General features: G+C 37.5%; 1 protein-coding gene and 1 long non-coding RNA gene across 2 annotated transcripts in view; one reads left to right on the top strand and one right to left on the bottom strand.

Moving 5' to 3' along the window:
* Positions 1–656: 656 nt before the first annotated feature.
* Positions 657–18462, top strand: LOC307174146. The gene is made up of 3 exons (XR_013823956.1): positions 657–834; positions 12042–12135; positions 18409–18462. It is a non-coding gene; the product is annotated as an uncharacterized lncRNA (long non-coding RNA).
* Positions 4773–19165, bottom strand: part of acbd6 (acyl-CoA binding domain containing 6) — a 34167-nt gene continuing 19774 nt past the window's right edge. The window contains exons 7-8 of the mRNA XM_079897845.1: positions 9563–9593; positions 4773–5230 (exon numbers count right to left, since the gene is read on the bottom strand). Of these exons, the coding sequence (XP_079753971.1) occupies positions 5076–5230; positions 9563–9593 (186 nt within the window). The 3' untranslated portion in view covers positions 4773–5075. The remainder of the gene's footprint in view (positions 5231–9562; positions 9594–19165) is intronic.

The raw sequence follows: 19165 nt of genomic DNA, 5'->3' as shown, positions 1-19165 counted from the left end.
GCAAATACTATACCGCGCACACACACACACACAAACAAACATGTGGAACTTTCAGACGCAAATCTGTTCGCCGGCTCCACAAGCTCATCCTTCTGCTTCCACAGACTGTAGCAGATTGCTGTTTAGTCAAACCTTCCCTAATCCCCTAAAAGGTTACCTAATTGTAAACTGCTCCGTGAAATGAGGACAAGCAGGCTGCCTGATGTTCTCAACGGCCAGAAAACACAACTGTGGGGAAAATAACCACATTCAAAAGACTTTCTCAGTCACGTGGGGATCTGATATTAACAAAATAGAAATATATTATAGGCTATGCAGAACCACAAGCTGCATTTCAACTTTTTTGCGTCCCAAAACCACGTCCTAAACTATCCGATTCATAAAAACGTATGAAGAAGGCCAAATTGTCTCTAAAACAATAGAATGAATATCGTTAGATTGTGTTTTCAGTTTGCGTTTATCTGGAAACAGTATCGATTTTCTGGTATGAAAGCAATATTTTTGGAATAAACCTGAAAAGAAGAACTTTAATAGCAAAACGGGAGCTCTTTGAAACACGCCACAAACCAGCTGATTTCACTCAGCCATTGATTGGAGCTGCCGCGGCCATTAATGTACAGCCTTTAATAGTTCAGTCTTACAAAGATAAACAGCGACAAAGACAGTTGGGATAATTTACACGCCACTTACAGCACTAGTATACATATAAATCTGAGCAAATTCCTGCACTGTTGCTTTTGCAAAGATGACAAACACAAGCGCAAATGCCATTATCATCGATCTGCGAGCTTTTATTACGAACTTCCTGAAGCCAACGATTCACCAGCCTCCCGGGTGAGAAGGAATAAATTAACATGCAAATAGTTATTCAGCCTAAATTTAATCTGGGCATCATACACGGGGTATTTTTCTGTGTCTGATGGCATTCAGTGACATGAGTTGGCATTTTAATTCAACAGCCACACAAATAAAGAAAGGTCATTTTGCACGGACAAACGGTTACATAGTATAACTGTAGAGGTGTAGCCTAATGGGCAGTACTTTCATTTGCATTTGATGTAATATAGAAGCCAGCTCTTGAGTTGATGGCCTATACGCACTAGAATGGCCTCTACCTTTGATTGACTTGAACTCATGTTTATTACTCGGCTCTCTCTGAAATAGCCTATTGATTCTGATAGGTCAAACGGACCATCCAGCGGTCTGAAATCTGACGTCGTCAGAACACGTAGAGTAACATGTAAGATTTACTCGCAGCAAAGTTTTTTTGTTTGTTCTTCATTAGGGATAAAAATAAGTTTGAAATACCTTTGCAGTGATAAACTGTTTTAGCGAACATCCCGGCACCGCTTACGCTGCTGAGTGCAACGTTTAGATGAATGTGTAAATATGTGCTGCTCTCTTTCCTCTCAATAACAAAATAAACACACAACAAAAATAAAAACATCGAGAAAACAGCAGTTAAGAAAGCATCTGGTAATAGCGATATGGATGTTTGCAAGAGCTCTGCAATTCGACACTCCAAGTCACTTCACGTTTATTTATATATAGCACTTTATACAATAAAATACTTTAAATCAATACATTTAATAATCTATCAGACGCTTTTATCCAAAGCGACTTACAAATGAGGAGAACAATAAAAGCAATCAAACCAACAATAGGGCAACGATATGTAACGATATGTAAGTGCTGTGATTATTCCCTATTAAGCAGGTCATTCCACCAGCATGGAACAGTCAAGGTAATGGTCAGTGAAAGTAATTTTGTGCCTCTTTGTGATGGCACCACAAGGCGCCGTTCAATTGCAGAATGCAAGGTTCTAGAGAGCACATGAGTCTGAAGTAGTGAGTTTAGGTACAGAGGTGCAGAACCAGTAGTTGTTCTTTAGGAAAACGGTGCAAACAGCAAACCAGTTGGGTTAGCTGAGACCACAAGCAGTTCTGTCTTTGCAAGGTTGAGTTGAAAGTGGTGGTCCTTCATCCCGCAAGAAATGTCTTTCAGGCAGGCTGAGATGTGAGCAGCTACCGTTGGATCATCTGGCTGCAATGAGAGGTAGTGTTGTGTGCCATCAGCGTAGCAATGATGGGAAAACCATTTTTATGAATGACAGATTATTAGTGATAACATGTTGATGGAGAAGAGAAGTGGTCCAAGGACTGAGCCCTGAGGCACCCCAGAAGCTAGTGTTACGACTTAGATACCTCACCTCACCCCCCTCCACAACACCCTCAAGACTTGAACCATTAGAGTGTGGTTCCTGAGATGCCCTTCGTCACGAGGGTTGACATGAGGATCTGGTGGTTAACTGTGCCAAAAGCAGCAGACAATGAGATCCAGCAAGATGAGTACTGATGATTTGAAATTGCTCGTCTCAAAGCTTCAATAACCGAGAGCAGGGCAATCTCAGTTGAGTGGCCGCTTTTGAAACCAGACTGGTTGTTATCCAGGAGGTTGTTCTTTGTAAAAAAGGTAGATACTTGAACATGAAAAAAAACAGTGTCCAAGTTGCCTTCAATTAGAATTACACTTCAGTTTCTAGTATAAAGCAGCTCTCCAGTGTTGGTTTTCACTTGCGGACTTCTGACCTCGACAGACTCAACAGAGGATATGAACTGGAGAAGATGTGTGAATTATTATTATTATTATTGTATTTTTTTAAAGCTTTTATGTGTCTTAAAAAAGTGGTTGCTAATAAGTGTCTAAATGGGACTATAGAGGCTGTTGGGGACAATAAAAGCCACAACTAATCTACTTACTAGTCCGCTTTCACAGCCTCTTTGTTTATAATCTTGCTCTTGCAAACTAAAATGCTTTTAAATAAAAAATGAAAGAGTTGTTGGATTAGTGATGGCAACATTAGTGTAGTTCGTTTATACTTTTAGCTTTTTACCTTTGGCAATTGTTTTTAGACTTTAAAAGCCATTAAAGTTTCTGAAGATTATCATGCACAGAACATTTAAGAATCATAAACATTTGCTGGTCACATATCTTATTTTCTGCTATAATCCAGGTTTTTGTTGAGGGAACCAGGGTGATGCTAACTTCCAGGTTGACCTACAAAAATCAGTCATCTCTGCAGCACTTTATTTGGGTAACTGTCTGAAACCAGCACTACTTATATGTCTATCGTATCACCCTGCCGATTTGCGCTGTCTCGTTTCATACAACTGCAATTGGCACCATTTTCAATATTAAAAAGTTGTAATATTACTTTAATATTGCTGGAGTCTTTGTCTGACTGTACTGTATCCCTTACATATAGCACACCGAGCACCAATATCTTAACTACAAATTATTATTTTTGAGATATTAGTGGGATATTTTTCAATATATTTTGCTGGCTGGCAAATTCTAAGCAATGCTGGAGTAAAGCATTGCATTAAGAGTAGTCCAGTACGTGCCATTCCATTTAAGCTGGACAAGCAGCTGAATAGCCGGAGAAAGAGATAGACAAAAAGAGAGAAAGTGAAAGGGACAGTGAGAGAGAGAGAGAGAAAGAGTGAGAGTAACAAACCTCCACCATCTGGCACTAATGGTGTTAGGGAAGCATCCAGAGAGGCGACTTGTAAAAATGCATAAACGTTAAGTAAAGAAAGCTGAGCAATATGGGACATGATTTTAGAGGAGTCCATGTCAAAAGTGAAGAGCTCAGTGGGAAATTGAGGCACATAATGGAAACATAATGGGCTTAGTGTCACTGTCGTGCAGACAAGCCCACGGAGGATGCCGTCAGCGGCATTGACCCTCCCCCAACTCCAGCGGATTTATGGAAATTACCGGAATAAGGGACAAACAGCCTTTACAAACAAACCAATACCATAATTCCTGCCTGTCTGTGGAATAACTAAAGTGACTGACAGAGGATCTAGCTCTCGAGGAGGGATGCAGCTCTGCAGGCCCAAACCCAGGCTAATGCTTTTCACTCCTCCACTTGAACCCCCTTTTTATTTAATAAGTCATAGGACGATTTAAGGTGCAGTCATATAAGCGCTATTTTTGCAAAATTTCATCACTTTCAAAACAAGCATCATTCTGTTGGTCAACATGGAATATTCACGTGATCAAACTGAACATGAGGGGAATCTGCACGGAGCCATTTTTCGACCTCACGTGGAACACACAAAAGTGTGGATTCTTATTGAAATGACTGGATTTCGCCCACAAAATTTAACAGAACAATGGTAAATATGACCGCTCAATTGGAGACAGGATCATCCCATTGTTTTAGATAGCTTTGAGTAAAACAAAGTTTAAGGATTCCTATTTGTTGGTTGTTTGGAAAATGTTACTAAGTCACCTAAGTCAGTATATTTGTGTTCTTGAAGCATAAAGATTCAAATAGCCAAAAATTCAATGACAACAACATGAAGACATTGATCAGAGGTACTTCATACTATTGACTCTCCAGAGACCTAAAACTAATATAGTATATAATCGTGCTACATTTAATACTGGATCCAATGAGAATCAAAAATAGGTTCTACAATCCATCAATTCAGATAGCTTATCAATTCTTGTGCTTATTAAAGTTTTATGCCTCAATGCCAAATTTCTGTCATTGTATATACTATACAGCACATTGCTTGACATCTACCATGATTCTGAAGCATATTGTTCATTTTATTGTCAAACTTGCTGTATATTGCAGTTGAAAATCACTGACCTAAAAATAAAACCATTTTGTAATGACTTCCTAAAGAAATGTGTGCGGATTCTGGTAATGCTATAATTAAAGAACAGAGCATATGGCCGAAAAAGGAGACACCATGTTAAGGAGATTCCATGTTTTTAATAGTAACAACAGTAACACATTCATTGGAATGTACCATTCTAGGACAGGGAGGACAGGTTTGTCTGAACTTAACTGTTTGAAAGTATAACATCGGTGCTCCACAGCCAAATGGAATGAACTAGAATAGTTCTAAAATGCTGAACCGATCGAGTTCATTTCGGGAACTATTGTTGGTTTGACAGCTTGTACCATCTGGATAAGGAGCACAGTTTGTATAAACTTTTAACAGGATGGTGATCATGTGGTTTGGGTTTGATTTTTGGGTTTCACAGAGTGAGCTTTAGCCTTTAGGAGCAGTATACTGGCGCAGGAGAGAGGAGATGGCACTCGACTCTGTCACCTCCTCTGGAAGGGAGCCTTCTTGATCTTTGATTGACGGGTCAGCTCCGGCCTTCAGGAGTAACTCGACGATTTCTGCAAACTCACAAGCTGAGGCTTGAGAGAGAAGGAACACAAGAAAGAAGCATTCAAATACTGTTGGGTTTATTTGTATTTTGTGCAAGGGAGTCAGTCACACACATACTGCTAGAGCAGCACTTTATGCCCGGTATACACTGTACGATTATTCTTCTATTCTAACTTGTGTCGTAGCCTACGATTCAATAGGTGTCATCATCGTAAAGTCTACATTCATGTCGTACCCAAGTTTATTAGATCCATGTCATACAGTGTGATTTGTAATGATCTTATAGGATTGCCGAAATCACACAGTCTGTAGCAGGAATTAGAGACAAGTGTTTTTACCTTATTTTCATGCCAAATTATATGCCTTTTATTCTAATAAAATTCTTTTTTTTTCTCTAACTGCAAATTCATTTTTTGAACAGTGCACTGCTGAACTGATGGAATTATGCTGAGCAGATATGATAATAAATTTGTAATAACATGCGACATGCATGCATATATATATATATATATATATATATATATATATATAGCCAATTTTTTTAATGAAAGATCAAAAGGATAAACGATGCAGATTTATTTTTTACAGCCATTTTTTATCATATTAACCAGAGGTATGATTAATTCTGAGCACGACTGTATATATATATATATATATAGAGAGAGAGAGAGAGAGAGAGAGAGAGAGAGAGAGAGAGAGAGAGAGAGAGAGAGAATCTTTTTTTATTGTTAAAATTGTCTTACATTTTAACCATTTAAATTAAATTGAACCACATCACTAAAAATCTAACATTATTATAGTTAACTGAAGTTATTATAGTAACTTAACTTTTCATTTAGTTTAACTTAATATTCTAAAATAACTAAAACAAAAACTGAAATAAAAATGAATAAAAACTATAAAAATAATAAAAATGACAAAATGCTAAAATTTCAAAAACTTAAATGAAATGTTAAAGTCCGCCTGTAGTCAATAATTTGATCCCTAAAACTCACATTGACGTGATTGGTTACAAGGTAGTTTGTGGCGCCAGAAACAGCGGCGATTTCAAACTGCAGTTTTAAAAAGAAAATACTCAGCAATGGTGTTGACTTATGAATTTAAAGTCTTAAAGCATATTAAAAACACAGCATAGACATATGCACAACAAAAGCTTGATTTTCACCACAGGGGGACTTTAAAATAAAAACTAATTCAAAATATGAATAAACCTATAATAGTATCTCCATAATACTAAAATGCTACCAGTTCTTAGGCAGCACCCCCATGACACTTTGAAAAGATCTCAAACCAGCCCAGTCTCCTCACCCGTACACTTAAAGTAATTGTTACAGTACACATGCCGACTGCACCTGTGGTTGAGCGTTTGTGCCCCACTGGCAGTTTGTGGCCCATTAGGAGGCAGCAGGGCAGGGAGGGCCAGCACTTCTGTAACTCTGTTAGTGTGTCCTGCCACGCTGATGCAGGGACAATCCTCTAAGCTTGAGTGCTTTTTCACGTCTGTGTCAACTACTGCCTTCTTTTAAAAAGGAGGGAAATGCTCTCCTTATTCTTACTCTTAGGTGAGTGGCTGATGTCAGCAGGAAAACCCTGAGTGACACGAGTAGCTTTTAACCTCAGACCCGCGACCAGGAGAGAATGAGGGAAGAGAAAGGATAAGAAAGAAGGAGGGGGAGAAAGAGAAGGCAAGCACAAGAATGTTCTTCAAGAGTGTGCATGTTGCCATGTGATTGCTCGGGTATTGCTAAGCGGATGTGTACGGGCCCAAGTCAAGAGAGCCCACCTCAAGAGGATCAAGTCTCTATGATATCTGATCTCTATAAATGACTCGAGTCCCCCTTGAAATGTATACTATCGTTCAAATGTTTGGGGTCGGTATGATTTTTTTAAATGTTTTTGAAAGAAGTCTCTTATGCTCGTCAAGGCTGCACTTATTCAATCAAAAACGCAGTAATATTGTAAAATATTGTTACAATTTAAAATAACTTTTTCTATTTTACTATATTGTAAAATGTAATTTATTCCTGTGATGCAAAGCTGAATTTTCAGCATCATTACTCCAGTCTTCAGAGTCACATGATCCTTCAGAAATCATTCTAATATGCTGATTTGCTGCTCAAGAAACATTTCTTAATATTGTCAGTGATGAATACAGTCTTGCTGCTTAATATTTTTGTGTAAACCATGATGTTTTAAGCATTTATCAATTAAAAAGTAAGCATTTATTAGAAATACAAAACATTTGTGATAATGTAAAATTATTTACTGTCACTTTTGATCAATTTAATGCATCCTTGCTGAATACAATTTTTAATTTCTTTAAACAAATAAAACAAAATCATATGACCCCAAACTTTTGAAAGGCAGTGTTTTTTTTTTAAGTTTAATTGTATGGCAGGTAAACATTTCAACAATTTTATAAAATACATTTTTAATTAAAATGTGATCAGATTAATAAAAAAATAAAATACTCTTAAAATTCAGAATTACTGAATTAATAAATTGCTTGTGATTTTTCTCATATCTGAGCTTTTGGTAAAAGTGTTAGCTTAAAAAAAAAAAAAAAGATTACTTCCTTAGCAAGCTCCACTAGCAAGGAAAGGAACCCAAAAATGAAAATCATTTTTCAATCAGTAATTTACTCGCCTTCATTCTGTTCTAAAACTCACATGACTTTTTTTTTTTCTTGTACAACAGTAGTGGCAGAACTGCTATTTTCCATACAATGAAATTGAATGGTGACCATGGTTGTTCTTGATCCCCATTTACTTCCACTGTATGAAATATCTCTTTTGAATTTCATGCCAGAAAGAAAGTCATACAGGTCTAAAACAACATGAGGGTGAGTAAATGATGACAGAATTTTCATTTTTGGGTTAACGGTCACTTTAAGTAGGAAGCAACAACAACAAAAAAAGATTCCGAATTTTTCCTTTTCTTTTTTTTTGTTACTGTATTTTATTTTCGGCACGCGTGCGGGTCCTTGGGCCGTAAAGCCCCTCGCGCCTCTGGGGAGCCGTAGAGAAGAAGAACAATTTACAGCGTGCTGTAAACCCCTCAATTAATCATGTGTCAGCCGCATGGCCCCACACAGGGAGAGGTGGAAATGAATTTTCATTCTGTGCTATTCGTCTCTCTGAGTTCATCGCTTATGTTTATTAGTCACTTTTTTATATCCCATCCCCCCATCATTTTTCTGCTCCCCCTCCCTAAGGGGTGCTCATCTTCAGGCGTCTACCCTGCCACACGACCAACCTGAGGACAGATGGCAAACACACACACACATAGAGAACAAGGGCCTGGAGGCCGCCCATGTGTAGTGTCACATGACAGAGGAACACTGTTGATTTCCTCTGGGACAACTGGTGATTATTACAGGTTCTGTTTACCACACGTGTGGCTGTGGGGACAAATGTACCCTCACTCACACACAAATACACCTTTCTCCCGTAACATGTGAGCTCAGGTGGACAAGAACTTCATTCAGAAATCATTTTATAGAGATTTCCACCAAAAAGAGTAAATATTTCCGAACAATAGTGACAGTTAAGTCATTTATGATGTTACAGAAGATTTCTATTTCAAATAAATGCTGTTCTTTTGAACTTTCTATTCATCAACGAATCCTGAAAAAAATCTGTTTCCAGAAAAAATATTAAGCAGCAGCACAACTGTATTCAACAGTAATAAGAATAAGAAATGTTTCTTGAGCAGCAAATCAGCATATTAGAATGATTTCTGAAGGATCATGTGACACTGGAGTAATGATGCTGAAAATTCAGCTTTGCATCACTGGAATAAAATGCGTTTTAAACTATATTAAAATAGAAAACAATTATTTTAAATTGTAAAAATATTTCACATTATTACTTGCAATGGTTTTACTGCATTTTCAGTCAAATAAATGCAGCCTTGGTGAGCTTAAGAGACTTGAATTTTTTTTTTTTTTTTTTTAAAGCTTACCGACCCAAAACGTTTGAACCATAGTTAGAAAAAAGATCACTCGTAAAAATACTCGTCCCTCACTATGGAAAAACAAACAAAAAGTGTTTACAGTAATCCATATACCATGAAAGTCTATAGGACAAGACATTATAAATGACTAATTACTAATAAATTAATACAAATTTTGTTTTGTTGAAACAGTTATATTAATTCTTAACAAAAAAAGTATTATTTGAGGTGTAAACTGGTCTATATTGACTATTTATTAATTTGTTATTGTTGAATTCCTGTGGATGGATGTAATCAGTATCTGGTATCCTTTAATGCACAGTTCTGTGAAAGATGCATTAAACCCAAAACATTCCTTTACCATAGATGACTTACATTTGAATTGTAAGACTAAAGATTTTTCTTACCATAGTGTAGTGCTGTCTGTCCCTCATCATCCTGTGAGAGAAAAAGAAAGACGCTTTGAGTTAGAGATATCAAACCATTCCAACTCTTGTGAAACTCTTCAGACACTTTCTAATCATTATCCATAATGACTTAGACTCCAAAAAGGACCATAAAACAAACAAACATGTTCAAGTGTAAACCCTGCCTGTTGAGTTCAACTACCGCCACATGATAGAACCTAAAACAGCTGATTTGGACTTTGAAGGGATTAGGAGAACAAATTAAACATTGATTTCCAGTCAGATAAACAATCAGATCCTTTAACCTCCAAAACAGACTTTTGAACAAGTAACCAGGATCAGAGGAGCTTGAGGACTTTGTTTGGGTGGATATATAAACCATTTTAATATGAACAAGCCTTTGACCCGCGTGCTCAACGAGGCTATGAGGCCATCGTGCTGTATGTGTATAAAGGTCCAGATGATCTATTCATTGTCCCCTGCTGGGACCGTGTCGGATGGTTTAGCCGCGGGGACTGAGGGCATCACACAACAATAGATGCTTATTCAATAGGACCAATCTGCCTGGTGAGCTGGTGACAAATTGCCACACGGCTTGTGGTTTCAGAGGTGAGATGCAGAGAAAGCCATATTTAGGGCAATATTTAGGGATTAAGGATCCTGCATGTGTGTGGATATAAATCCAGTGGAATGCAACACTCAAGGGGTCAGGAAGTTCTGCGGATGACGTGTCGTCAGGCCAAATTATGGTATAATTGCCAGTTCAATGTGCCTTCTCAGCCTTATAATGATGAGAAATGGCAGTATTGTTTTGGCTGGGTGGTTGGTGGAGATCATCAGAACCCAAGGAGAACTACAGAGAGAGTTTAACGGCATGTTGCACGCTTGTCTCCCCGTCACAACATCAAACTTTATTGACAATATCATAAGCCAACTGTACAGACTCTTGTACAGAGGATTTGCTATACAGGTCATGCATATTGTTTAGAAATCTGAAAGTAGACTTTACTGTTATTGAAAAGCTAACAATGCAACACTAAGAAGCGTAAAAACATAACAAAAACTACTGAAGAAAATAGTCTTTTAATTTCATTTAATCTTACTTTTAAAAATTTTTGTTCTTCAAGAGCTAGGGTATTGCTAAGCGGATGTTTACGGGCCCAAGTCAAGAGAGCCCACCTCAAGAGGATCAAGTCTCTATGATATCTGATCTCTATTAATGGCTCGAGTCCCCCTTCAATGTACTGTACACTTGAAGAATAATTTTAATAAATGTAATAAAATTGCATTGTTGAGTGAAATAAAAAAAATAGGTTAGTTGCATCGACCTTATGCGCCAAAGAAACAAGCGTAGCTCTGTATATTTCTATGGCATCGCTGTCGAAGAGTAATTAGCTGGTGAAGTGGATTTACTTATTTGTAGTTAACGAAAGTTATCATGAGCATTGTAAATGTTTGAAGCGGATGTCATAACAAATGTCAGTGGGCAGAAACTCGTTCTTTTAAGCTGTAACCAAGTGAAATTTCTTCTCCAAATTAGAGAGATGGCGAATGGGCCTGTCAATCAGGTGCTGCTAAAGTCTGATCCCATTGTTCCAAATACAAAAAATCTTCACCGCAGCAGGGCCAGGGCTCTCAAACGATCCCAGAGTCAGATGCTATTGTTTACGGAGAGGCGAGAGAGTGACTCCAGAGGCTCTCTGATTGGATTAGCCGGTTAAAATCCCACTAGACCAACAGAATACTGATGCAGTCTCTCTCCTCACCTTTCTCTGATACAGTTACTTCTCTCTGAACAGGATACAGAGTCCAGGAATACTAGTTATTTACATAATAAAATGCAACAACACAAACAGAAATAGCTTTTTTTATTATTTGAATTTTTTAATTAATACATATTTTTTCTTGTGACGCAAGAGAGATAAAGAAAATAACTTTCAAAATGATTTGATATATACTAAAAAAGCCTTCCTAATATTCACCTGAGGTAACAGTTTTAAACGTTGGTTTTACCGTAATTACTACAGTAATTTTTGCGACTGTGATAAAAATGGTGGTAACTTAGTCACTACTGATACTTAAAATGACAGAAAGTGCTATAATGATAAATAAGGTTTTGATTTTACAGTTATAACAATAGCTAACTATGGTATTCTGCCAAAACCTGTGGTTACCATGGTACATCATTATAAGGGAAACATTGCTACATAAAATCATATTGAAAATATATTTTTAACTATAGAAATTAGTCAATTAAGGACAATATTTATGGTTTTTACCCACATAAACACATATATTAAGAGATCAGAAGTAAAAATAAGCAGAATTCTCTCTCTTTCTTTCTAGATAGAATAATAGTGGCGGATGTTCATGAGAATGGTCGACAAAGGATATGGAGATGCACATAAATACATATAGCCATAATTAAACAGTGAGGGCTTTACGAAACATAATCTTCTTTCACTAATCTTGTGTGCAGGCAACATCCGCATCGGCCCTGAGCTCTGGTTCACAGCTGTCAGCTAGTGTATGGACAAAAAGAGGCAGTGTGGACGGGGACAGCAGACAAACAGGTTGGCTATCACATAAACTGCTATGACTCATGGGAAATGGATTGAGACATACACCTGTTAAATGTAGTCTGTTCACACCTAATTTATACCACTTTTTTCTATGTTTTAGAATAATAGCTAAATCCTCTTATATTTTAAGTACATTGTTCAATCCTAGGATGCTTTTTAAAGAGTACAGAAGGAATTTATATGTAAGATGGACACTTGGATGCATCTCCTATATCTGATCCATCTCAACCATCTAAAAAAAAAAAAAAAAATACAGTCTCAGACTAATTTTGCAATGTTGCAAATAAAATAAATGTTGAAATTTATTTGAAGTCCTGTATGCAGCTCTGTGTGTGAATGCATGCGTGTTCATGTATGTATGTATGTGTGAGCGCATGTTTTTGTATTTATGTGTGTGCGTGTGTGAGGGGGTCAGGGACTAATGTCTCTAGAGCAGACTGATGGAATCAGGCATAAATTGGATTGTCCTCCATTTGGTTTTCAAGGGAGAAGCGGAAAAGTCAAGTAAGAAACTAGCATAGCATTTTTTACCAAGCAAACTCCTAATCAGGAACCTAGAGAGAAACTACTAGACCTCTAGGTTCCCTTGCGTTGCAGAAAACAAAGATATCACTGAGACACACCAAATGTGTGAGAGAATCCATATATAAATATATATACAGAAAACCAATTCACATCCCAATCTAAAGATGAAAATGTGAAAAACTATTTTACTGAAAGACAGAAAAATCATTGGGGTTCAAAAGTCTGAGATGAAAACCTGCGATTCAAAATTTAAATTGTAAATTTTTTTACTCTTCTTTTTATGCTGACAATGGCAATTCAATTCATTGTACTTTTGTACTTAGCAAATACACCACCTTTGGAAAGTTTATTTTGAAAGAAATGAATACTTCTATTCAGCAAGGACACATTAAATTGATCAAATTTATAATGTTATAAAAATATAACTTCCATTTCAAACAAAATGCTGTTCTTTTAAACTTCATATTAAAAGAATCATATTAAAATGTATCACTATTTCCACAAAAACATTTTCAACAGTGATAATAAGAAATGTTTCTTGAGCAGCAAATCTGCATATTAGAATGATTTATGAAGGATCATGTGACACTGAAGACTGGAAGACTGTATATATATATATATATATATATATATATATAATTATTATTTTTTTATTTTTTTTGAGTATATATATTTGTTTTATACATGTTTTAAAATGTTTATTTTTTTTAAACATTTGTTTTATTAAATAATATATTAAAATAGAAAGCCGTTATTTTAAATTGTTATAATATTTTAAAATATTACTGTTTTTACTGTATTTTTGATAAAATAGGACTTCTGTACAAGTTTATAATGTCTAAACCAGGGTTCACCAATCTCGGTCCTGGAGGGCCACTGTCCTGCAGAGTTTAGCTCCAACCCCAATTAAACACACCTGAACCAGCTAATCAAGGTCTCACTAGGCATACTAGAAACTTTCAAACAGGTGTGTTGGAGCTGGTTGGAGCTAAACTCTGCAGGACAGCGGCCCTCCAGGACCGAGATTGGTGAACCCTGGTCTAAACTCTTCCGGTCATACAGATAGGCATTATTTATTTGTACTAGACCACTTCTCTTTGCTATCACTAACATTCTATGTATTCCAACCCATTCAGGGAGCATCGTCCAATCAGATTAGCCCAAAAAGGAATACCTCAAAACTGATGACAACACAGGAGGGAAAGACACAGGAAGGAAGAGATTAGAGGAAAAAGAACAGTGTATCAGAGCAAAGAAGTACAGTGGGGGGAAAAAAAAGAGAAATAGTGAAGATGAGGTTATATGTGGTAATCGTAAAATGGATCTGTGGTGTCTGTGGTAAAGACGGTCCACTAATACCATCTGTGTAGGGTACAACAGGAGTTGGCATGCATACGCTGCCCACCAGGTCACTAAAAGCTTTCATGTTTTCATACCAGCACAACCCGGCAGCTCTCTGCGGCATATGGTAGGTGTACACCATCACAGCTTTATCTAGTACGACTAAATCTCTCCCAGGAACACCCTTTCTCTCTTTATCTCTCTCGCTCGCTTTTTTTTCCTTCTGCTGTCCCGGACAGAAACATTAAACAAATGGGGAAAAATGCACATGCAATTATGATTTATGATCACTGTACGCAGGGAGCGCAGGGGTTTTTAATGACCCTGGCAGTACGCAGGAGGGGGAGAGAGGGACAGACAGAGGAGTGAATCGATATAACCACACGGCATTCATATGCAGATACGCATATGATGAGCAGGTGCCATTAATCAGAGCATGCAAAAAAATGCAGCACTTTGCATGATCATAACACCTACAGTCTAACACAGACAGAATACAAGATTTATGAATATCTGGGTTCCCTCTTCATTACAATAAAGCAGTTCTTGTTCTTTTGCATATATTGAACTGAAGATGTTTAAGTCATACAGAGGAAACATGTAAACATGTATGGGTCATTGCTGTTATGCAGTGTCTTTTGTAATGTTTAAAAATTAATTAGCATTTGAGGAAGTATTTCTATAAAAGGGTATAATAGATTTTGAGAAATATGTAAGAAATGTTTCTTGAGCAGTAGATCAGCATATTAGAATGATTTCTGATGGATGATGTGACACTGAAGACTGAAAATTCAGCTTTACCATCACAGGAATTAATTACATTTCAAAATATATTAAAATAGAAAATCACTATTTTAAATCGTAATAATATTTCGCAATATTACTGTTTTTTACTTTATTTGTGATTAAATAAATGCAGCCTTGATGAGCATAAGACGACTTCATTCAAAAACGTAAAAAACTGTACTGACCCAAAATTTTGAAAGCATCCATCCATCCATCCATCCATCCATCCATCCATCCATCCATCCATCTCTATTCCGTATATATCAGAATGGAAAGTTTTAAAGTGATAAACACTAACTATAATGTAAAAATTATGTAATTTTCTGGAGGATAATGTAATCAAATTAAAACAATATTCTCAAAATGAATATAGTTTTGTTTGGAACATTTCAATTAGAGAAAGGACAACATTAAGAAATTGCTGGTATTAGTTGGTGCATAACACTTGGTGAAAATTCAAAAATGGCAATATATTCTCAAACCAAAGTAGGAAAAAAAAACCCCCTATATTCCCTTGTGATACTGTAATTAAAGAATACTGGCAAAAATATAACTCGAACATTTAAGTTCTTCGTTAAATAAATACTAAATACTTTTAAGTATACAGTTTAATATTTTAACCAATATATTGAGACACTTATGAAGAAGACAAGAAGGAATGACCCATTTAAGTGTGCGCACAAGGGTACTTTCTCGTTGGGAAAGCTGTGTTAAAAGGATCAGGCGGGTGGACCGCTCCTAATTGAATCTATTTCACCTCTGTGTGCAGTGTGTTAACCTTGCCAGCCAGTCTGTGTGTGTGAGGGTTAGCCTGTCAGTGCATATCACTCAATCCCAAAATGTCCTTGACAAACCCTCTGTAAACGTCAGGTCAGGCTGTTTCCTTCACAGTACCATCTTAAAACACTCAAGCACATCTTCACAAACAGGAGTTCAGTGGAAGGCGTCCATCACACCACAAACAATTATTACAAAAAATGCAGATGGTGGATATAATACTACATTATAAAGCAGATAGTTATGACTCAGAAATCATGATTGCATGGTTTTGAGCCACTGTAAATGTCACTATGTGAATGCACATCAATTAAAATCTGTATTAATGCAGTGAGTCTACAGTGAACTACAGTTAACTTGTAATCAAAATTATTCAACCCCCATTGCAAATCAGGTTCATTGGCAAAACTTACATACTTTTTGCTGTTTGCAATGAACAAATCAAACAAAAGTAATTGAAATAGCTCAACACAACAAATGTTTCAAGTGGTTTACCCAAATTCAACTGAAAATGCAACTTTTAAAGACTGCTGCAGTCTCAAAATTGGTTGAATAATTGGGTCAACCCCCTCATGGCAAGCATCTTAGGTACTTAGTAGAACACCCCTTTGTTGTTATGATCTGCTGCAAACGAGATGTGTAACCAGACACCAGCTTCTAGCAGTGTTTATGAGGAATCTTAGCCCATTCCTCACAAGCAATAGCCTCCTGTACAGTAATATTCTTGGGTTTTCGTGCTGCAACCGCCTTCTTCAAATCCCACTAGAGATTTTCTATAAGTCAGGTGACTGTGATGGCCACTAGAATCTTCCAGGACTTCTTCTGCAACTAAGCCTTTGTGGAATTTGAGGTATGCTTGAGATCATTTTCTTGTTGGAAGGGCTAATGACGTCCAAGCTTCAGCTTCCTCACTGATGGCATGACGTTTCCTGATACTTAAATTAATCCATCTTGCCTTCCACACCCTGCAGGTTTCCAGTGCCAGAAGATGCAAAGCAGCCCCAGAGCATCACGGAGCCGCTACCATGCTTAACTGTAGACGGAGTGTTCTTTCCAGCATATGCTTCATTCTTCTTCCTCCAGACAAACCGCTGATCCATAGGGCCGAAAAGTTGAAAAGTTTTGTTTCATCACTCCACAGAACAGAATCCCAAAACTTCTGTGGCTTATTTATATGATTTTAAGCACTTTTCTTGTGCTTTTAGGTCAGTAGTGGTGTACGAACCCGCATGCGTTTAGTACGTGCCTTACTGTGCAAGCTGAAACCTCAGTGCCTGTTGCCACCAAGTCTTACTGGTCTTTTGTAGTAGTGTTATCACTGGTCCTTTAACTTACATTTAGTGCCTTGGCTATCTTTTTGTATCCTGTTCCTTGTTTGTGAAGGGCGATGATAATTTCTCTTAACTTTTTGGACCATTCTTTTGACTTAGGCCTGGGACACACACACTAGACGATTTTCAAATCTTAATCGATTTTAAAACTGTGGGAAACCACAGACATAAGGGCAGTTTCAACCAATTTTTAGCATTATAATCCTCCGAATGCACACACTAGAAGATTCGTCCAGACTGCGAGACCACACACCTGTCGATTGTAGTGACATTTTCACAGTGAGACAAGATCTAACGGAGACTCGCGAGATCAAACATGACTTGAGAAGAAAAACAGATGGAGGACGACCGAGGTCGTCCGATGGTTCTTCTAGCATTATAGTTGTTTTACTGGAAGATAAAGGTGAATATGGGAGATCTTCTTTCTAAATACTCCATTTTCGTGGCATGTTTGTGGCTGCCAAGTTTCAGATATAGAAGCATGCAACATCTGGTGAAGTTTGCTCGCTCTCATTGGCTATCACGTCAGAGGCAGACTGATCTAGAGTCATGATAAAAACATGACAAAACATGTTTGATATTTACGATTTGGGATCATGCGGGCTCCGATGCGATCAGGAGCAGTAAAAAAATCTAAATGGCACCACACATTTGAGGATTTTTTGGACAAAAAGTCAATTGTGACAAGCATCAAATCAGGCCACGCCCCCCCCGATCGCTTGGGGGTGCAAATCGGGCTCAAAATCTGGCTTAAAATCTTCAATTGTGTGGCCAGCCTTGGCCATATTTGTTTCTGACATGCAGTCAAACATGACACTCAATAAACCTAGCAAGTTCAGGTATTTCATGTGTTCTAGCTCAAGCAAACCTGGTGCAACTAATGAAGCCATTGATTAGTTGCACAAGGTGTACTTGAGACAAGTTGTTTTGACCTGTTTTTCAGATTTGTGCTGTTAATAATTGAATGAATAATTTTGAGAAAGTTGCATTTTCAGTTAAATTTGGGGAAACCACTTAAAACATTTGTTATGTTGAGCTTGAATTTGTTCATTGCAAACAGCTGAAAGTCTGTAAATTTTGCCAATAAACCTGATTTGCAATGAGGGTTGAATAATTTTATGTCAACTGTATCACTCAGTTTGGATAAAACATTTGAAGTATGCAGTTATTGCAACATTGGTTACAGTTGCAGTGATTTTACCACAGGGTGACTTAGGTCTAATACTTTACAAAATCCTTATTTCTGTGAATAAAAATGCACCTTAATTAAGAAGAAGCACACTGACATTATTTGCATGCAGTTTTCTAACCATTGACTTAAATCAGTGCCTTAGCAGTAAAAAGAAAACACCCATCAAGGGAAATAGAGACCAGGAAAGATATAGAAACACACATTGTTTCCAAAGAAACGATTAAGGAGAACGGGGCTGTTTAAGTTGGCTGTAATATTCAGAGGGAGATTGATTAGTAGCAGCACGACTGATTGATTTTTTTTCTTTTACAGTCAATCCTTGAGGCAGAGCAGCGTTCACCTCTCTTCTCTCTAATGCACAACAGAGTACGTATGCTAATCAGCTGCATAACCAGCACTCACGCCTTCCTACAACCACATTAAATCATTGTCTGGGTTTTGTTTTTGTTCTTTTTGAATTAGTGACTCTATTTTCCCATTGACAGTCCTTGGGTAAACGCAGAGCATTTAAGAAGAAGTGCAAATGAAAACAAAACACATTCGTGGAATTCAGTTCCGCCCCCCTCTCGTCTGTGTCTGCATCTCAGTGTCCACCCCAGGGGACGTCTTAGGATCCATTAAGCAATTTCACATGGGCCAAGAGTGGCGGAGAATTACCACGGGCAAGTCTAGGATCATCAGAGCAGTTCAAAAAGAAATACATAAAATAAATAAATGCATAAACCGCTCTAATATGAAAATCAATGTTGCAGGCGCAGCTAAATAGCTGTGGGGGGAAAACTAATAAACCACAGGGCAAGTTCTGCCCCTGCTGGGAAATATGCTCAATCTCTCTCTCTCTCTCTCTCTCCCTCTTTCTCAGCACACAGCTGTGGACAGCTTTAATGTCCTTCACAATTTATGTGGATGGTTTGAAAACAGGAAGAAAACTGTTGAGTGTACGTATTGTGGCAAGGCGGCAGGAAGAGGGAGAAACAGATGGTTCTGAAGAGGCTTTTCATCAGAGGAGTTAAGCTGCCCGCGGCTGGAATGAAACACTTCGATGAGAATGAATTGAGCCCGCTGATAG

Source organism: Squalius cephalus (assembly GCF_949319135.1).
Source record: "Squalius cephalus genome assembly, chromosome: 16".
Lineage (NCBI taxonomy): Eukaryota > Metazoa > Chordata > Actinopteri > Cypriniformes > Leuciscidae > Squalius > Squalius cephalus.
The sequence above is the reverse complement of the archived record's forward strand: the minus strand, read 5'-3'. Positions and strand labels throughout refer to the sequence as shown.